The sequence below is a fragment of the Corylus avellana genome, chromosome ca8, assembly GCF_901000735.1.
Source record: "Corylus avellana chromosome ca8, CavTom2PMs-1.0".
Classification (NCBI taxonomy): Eukaryota; Viridiplantae; Streptophyta; class Magnoliopsida; order Fagales; family Betulaceae; genus Corylus; species Corylus avellana.
In genome coordinates, this window is record NC_081548.1 from 1,662,208 (window position 1) to 1,668,599 (window position 6,392).

The 6,392-nt window shown below is 36.2% G+C and overlaps 1 protein-coding gene across 1 annotated transcript; it reads left to right on the top strand.

The window, feature by feature from the left end:
• Window positions 1-6,041, top strand: LOC132190204 (eukaryotic translation initiation factor 3 subunit B-like). The gene is made up of 11 exons (XM_059605115.1): window positions 1-272; window positions 814-1,051; window positions 1,985-2,131; window positions 3,015-3,143; window positions 3,455-3,583; window positions 3,666-3,749; window positions 3,834-3,958; window positions 4,080-4,272; window positions 4,393-4,925; window positions 5,066-5,174; window positions 5,520-6,041. The coding sequence occupies exons 1-11, from the start codon at window positions 151-153 to the stop codon at window positions 5,853-5,855; spliced, it is 2,145 nt and encodes a 714-aa protein (XP_059461098.1). The 5' UTR covers window positions 1-150; the 3' UTR covers window positions 5,856-6,041.
• The last annotated feature ends 351 nt before the right edge of the window (window positions 6,042-6,392 follow it).

Sequence of the window (6,392 nt, forward strand, 5' to 3'; positions counted from 1 at the left end):
TTACGAACTGTTGAGGTAAGCTCAACCCCACCTTCACAGTATCTTTTCCAACCCAATAAACCCTAGAAATCTCATCACTCTTTCTCTAGAAACTCCCCTTCTTTGTGTGGGTCTCGCTCTGTGGAGAGCCTGAAATCCGAAGAAAGAACCATGGCGGACGTGATGGTGATGAAAGAAATAGAGGAAACGGCGGATCGGCTCGGCATCGATCTCGCCAGTTTAGACCTCGACGCCATTCGCGTCCCTCCGGGCCAAGATTTTGGCATAGCAAGGTAAATAATTCAAAACCCAGAAAAAATACCTAAATTTTAGCCTTCTGATTGATTCTCGAGAAAACGTGGAAATAATTTATGACCGAGTATTGAAAATTGGCATGTTTTAGAGGAAAAAAAAGGTTAACTTTATGTTTATATGCATGTATTTATGTATTTCACATATGTTGTGTAACATGTCTATCTATTGTTGCAGCGTCGTATTTAATTTTTCGAAATAGCGTTGTAGCTGCATACTTGGGCTGTATCAAAGTTATGGACTTTGTTATTTGAGAATGGAGAATAATAGGATATTTAATTGAATTGAGCTGATTACAATTGTTAGTCCAAGAAAGTACTAAGAAAAAAAGTGCTCTACCATATGGATTTATTTGATTTGCTGAGTAGAATGACTGAAGATGTAAAAAGCGCAGATTTTCAACTAACGTTTTCCACAATTTAATTTTAGCAATTACATGGGGGTTAGTTTTAGTTTGGATTTTTTTTTTTTTTTCACTCTGTATTATGTTCCGGTTCTGATTCTTTGTTTTTGATTTTGTAGTGACGATGAAGATCTACATCAAGGCGATAATGTGGAGTTAGACACTGGATTTGGCAATATTATCATTGTTGACAATTTGCCTGTTGTGCCTCGGGAGAAGTTTGAGAAGCTTGAAGGTGTTATTCGTAAAATCTACAGTCAGATTGGTCTGATTAAGGACGATGGGCTGTGGATGCCTATTGATCCTGAGACGAACAAAACATCAGGATATTGCTTTATTGAATTTAATACTCCTCTGGTAATTCTTTCTCTCCCACTCTCCAGTCATTTGTTATATTTAGCAAAAACTTACTCATCGTTTGTTTAGAGGTCTTCAAATATTTTTACTTTTGTATTTAAGACAGTAAAATATTCAGTTGCCTCCTATTGAAGGAGTGATAAATGGCTTTAGGAGTACACAAGATACTGAAGAAACATCGCTTTACTTGCAATCTATCTTGATAAACCAACTGGTCTCTAATTGAAGATTGGGTTAAAATTTTACCCTGTCAAGGGTTCCTTAGGACTCTGAGTTAAACTATTAGATGTGTCCATCCACTCTTACCAAACTCTCTCTCATTTGGGAGCTTGTTAGAAATAGATTCAAATAAAACAAAAATTTATATATGAATTCTTTTTATTTATATAGTTATTAGAAGTTTTCCATGTTAAAGAGTGTAGAACAATCCTCCTCAGGCCAGCAATTGATGGGTGTAAAAGATGAATCATCTATCCATTATATTTAATTTTATTGGGTTTTAGAATATCTGGTTCAAGTCAGATTAATTCATTATGGATGGAAATCGACTGCCCATAAACTTCATGAAAAATTACGTTCCTTTTCCATTGCATTGTCCTTTTTTTTTTTTTTGAAACATGTTAGGAGTTTGCTTTTTTGGTTTTAAGATTTGTTGTTGAATGCTGTGGGATTTGCTTCCTGAGTTCTAAAATTTGCTTATCCAATCTCAAGTTGATGGACAAGGCTTGATTGAAAAATGACCAACGTAGTGATAACCTTTGGATAATAATATACACAATTGGATTATTCTTAAAAGTTTCTGTTCATCTGCTTGTAGCTAGTTTCTAGAAATTTCCAAACACTAGCTGTGGGTATTAATGCTGTTCTGTACTGTAGTGTGGCGTGGTTCAATGCATTTTCATTAGATCTGGTTCTTTTATGTCCCTATTGTAGGAAGCTGAGCTCGCTAGGGAGAAGACAAATGGATACAAGCTGGACAGGTCTCATATTTTTGCTGTGAACATGTTCGATGAGTTTGATACATTCATGAAAGTTCCAGATGAGTGGGCCCCTCCTGAATCTAAGCCTTATACTTCAGGGGTAATTGCTTCAACCAGTTTGTTTCATGTATTCTGTCATTGATCTTAAAATCCACATCAAATTGCATTATGAGCTGCATTCTAGCTACTGAGTAATTTACCTATCCTCAAATGCCATGCCTTAAACATCTACTGTTTTTTCCTGTACTTATATGAGGTGATACAATGCTCCTTCTTGCTCTTTACCATTTGGTATCTTTTGAGATTTCTCTGATGAAAATTTTCAATTACAAATAATACTTTTTTCTCTGTCCCCAAATAGATAGGGTGCTTTCCTTTATTGGCCGTCTTAGAATAAATGAGATTTAAAAAAAATAAATAAATTTATCTATTTAACTTGATATATTACCCTTAAATTTGAATTCTTTTGAAATTTGATACCATCTTTCTTGGTCCTTACCATGCATTATGCCAAAACTAATTGTGGATTCAAAGTGCCATTATATCTGCAAATAATGTGAACTTTTTTAGTGTCATGTAATTTTTTTCATCCATAGGGAAAGAAAAAGGTATTACACATTGGTAATGGTCTTAAAAAACCCTTTTCTTTTAAATATGTAGCATTTTGTTTGTAGCTCATTTCTGAGACTAATACAACTAAAATCATAAATGCATTAAAAATAATCTAAATATGCATAAAGGTGCATTCTTTGCAATTCATTAAAAAAAAAGGTGCCTTCTTTGCCAATTTTAATATAATTTATCTTGCTGCGAAGTAAGCACCTTGTATGATTTAGGTGGGTTTTTAGGTTTCTCCAATGTTGACCAAGTAGATGGGTTTTTATTGTCTCTAATTGCCCACAAACGGATCCCATCTCTATCTGTGCTATTTGTTGTGTTTTTTAAATGTCTTAACTATGTTTTACACTGTCATGTCATTGCAGGAAAATCTTCAACAATGGCTGACTGATGAGAAAGCTCGTGATCAGTTTGTCATTCGTGCTGGTTCAGATACTGAGGTTTTATGGAATGATGCGAGGCATCTAAAGCCTGAGCCTGTTTATAAGCGTGCTGTGAGTAGGAATTACATTTAATTGTCCTGTTACTATCACTTAAGACGATTAATTATGTGTTAGTTGGGAGGATCTCTCTCTCTCTCTCTCTCTCTCTCTCTGAGTGTGTGTAGGTGAGAGGGAGAGAGAGAGAGAGATTGATACTAAAGCTCAGTGTGGCTTGTTTCTACTGCATTGTTTAATAAACTTCTGCTCACTGCTACAACATCATTTATTGAAGTTAACAAATTTTTCAATTTATAATAAGATACTTATCTTTTTATTTAGTAATTACCACTTTGATGAATGGTCCTACTTGTTACCCTTTGCAGTTCTGGACTGAAAGTTTTGTGCAGTGGTCTCCACTGGGAACTTACTTGGCGACAGTTCACAGGCAAGGTTCTGCTGTTTGGGGTGGTGCCAGTACTTTTAATCGCCTTATGCGTTATGCGCATCCTCAGGTTGAAATTTGGTTTCTAGCTTTTGATTTCACGCTGTGTTCCCTTTTCTCCTGTCATTTAGCTTTTTTGATATTAACTTCAGGTAAAATTGATTGATTTTTCCCCTGGTGAGAGGTATTTAGTTACCTACAGCAGCCATGAACCGAGTAATCCCCGTGATGCAAATGTGAGTTTTTCTACTCTGCTGTCCATTAAGTCACTGTAAAGTCATTGAGCCTGGGACCATTGATAATGTAATTTTATGTTTCAGATGGTCGTGATAAATATTTTTGATGTGAGAACTGGAAAGGTAATGAGAGATTTCAAGGGAAGTGCTGATGAATTTTCTATTGGAGGAACTGGTGGTGTTACAGGAGTGTCGTGGCCTGTTTTCAGGTTAGTTTTTCAATCTACATAAACATGCTAATAAGTCTTTCCCCTTTTTCTGACTGCATTGCTGTTTTCGGCGTCACCCATTAGTCTAGTGGGAGATTAAGAGTGTGTTTTATTTTGTCAGATGGGCCGGTGGAAAAGAGGACAAATATTTTGCGAGAATTGGGAAAAACGTTATTTCTGTCTATGAAACAGAGACCTTTTCACTAATTGACAAGAAATCCTTGAAGATTGAAAATGTTGTGGATTTCAGTTGGTCACCAACTGACCCAATTCTTTCAATCTTTGTTCCTGAACTGGGGGACCATCCTGCTAGGGTGAGCATTGTTGTTGATTATGAAGATGCTCTTTAATTTACAAGTTGTGTTATTTATTTATTTTTTAAAGAAATTATTAATCAAGGTAACTTGATGTTCTGCAATTAAACTGTCTCTCAGGTGAGTCTCATGCAAATACCAAGTAAAGATGAGCTAAGGCAGAAGAATCTTTTCAGTGTTAGTGACTGCAAAATGTACTGGCAAAGCAATGGGGATTATCTAGCGGTTAAGGTTGATCGATATACAAAAACGAAAAAAAGCACATACACAGGCTTTGAGCTTTTCCGCATAAGAGAAAGGGATATTCCTATTGAGGTTTTTGAGCTTGAGAATAAGAATGATAAGATCATTTCCTTCGCTTGGGAGCCAAAAGGCCACAGGTTTGCAGTTATCCATGGTGATAACCCAAGACCTGATATAAGTTTTTACTCCATGCGTTCTGCCAACAATACAGATAAGGTTAAAAAGCTCACTACTCTGAAAGGAAAGCAAGCAAATGCTCTTTTCTGGTCACCTGCTGGCCGCTACATAATACTTGCAGGATTAAAGGGTTTGAACGGACAGTTAGAATTTTACAATGTTGATGAGCTTGAAACCATGGCAACAGCTGAACACTTTATGGCGACAGATATTGAGTGGGATCCCACCGGAAGGTAATTTTGAGATTCTTTTTAGTAGTGTCAAAATAAGGGGTGCTCAAGTGCTATGCCTTGTTTAAATCGAACTGAAGTGCAATATTTTGTTTCTCGTCTTTTTCTCTCAGTTTTGATATGTGACCTTTCTGGATATATAGGTATGTTGCAACTGCAGTGACTTCTGTTCATGAGATGGAAAATGGTTTCAACATATGGTCTTTCAATGGCAAACTACTTTATAGGATTCTGAAGGATCATTTCTTTCAGGTAAATGAGGCAACACCTCACCTATTTTTGCTTATAATGGTCTTTGTAAATTTTAAGTGATTCAGTAGATGTATATGGGTGAGAAGAGATAACAAAGTAAATAAGTACAAATTTAATTCGCTTTTTTAGGAAAATGGATGTATGTTTCTTGCCCATGCATGCAATCCTAATAAACTATAACATAAAAGAAAATGTAGATATAGTGCTCCTAGTATTAAAGAGCAAACCCCATATTTGTATGAACACTCAATTGTATGTGAAATGGGTGAGTCATATTAATATCTGCTCTTGCTATTACATATCAGATTATCAGCTGATTTCTTGTTTTCTTATTGTTTGCAACAGTTTTTGTGGCGCCCAAGGCCGCCATCATTCTTGAGTCCTGAGAAAGAGGAAGAAATTGCAAAGAACTTGAAGAAGTACAGTAAAAAGTACGAGGCGGAGGACCAGGACGTCTCATTGCTATTGAGCGAGCAGGATCGCGAGAAGCGGAGGATGTTGAAGGATGAATGGGAGAAGTGGTTGAATGAGTGGAAGCGGTTGCACGAAGAAGAAAAGCTGGAGAGGCAGAAACTCAGGCATGGAGAAGTGAGCGACGAAGAGGAGGAGTACGAGGCTAAAGAAGTCGAAGTTGAGGAGATATTAGATGTTACAGAGGAGGTCATTTCTTTTGAGGAGTGATAAATGTTTTGGAGCTTTTAGATATCCCTCTGTTTAAAGCACAACAGACCTCAGCAAGACAGCGCTCTTCCAGATCCCTCTATATTTTTTGAAGCATCTTGTGGTGAGCTGCTAATTGCTTTGTTTCTCCATCTTGTATTTTTTTTGGGTTAGTTTAATATTATCATTGACCAATTTTGTAGTTCTGATCCATGTACACTAATTTACAAATGGTAATGTTGTTTTCACGGCTAATATGATGTGCTCTAAGTGAAGCCACTTAAAACACGTGACATTAGTCTGTGTAAAATGAACAATAAATAGGCGTGAAGAGATATGCGTTACTCGTTGCATATATAGCTCTAAATATATGCGTTACTCTTCACCCCGAGTACAAAGCTTTTGTTTGGTAAGGATCTATTTTTAAGAATAGTTATTTTCGTGGAAATCATGAATTCCTTACACACAGGAATAGCTATTCCTTAAGGAATAAAATACATTTTTCTCAAACACATATATTTTTAAACTTCGAAAAAAAAAATATAAAACATGAAAATT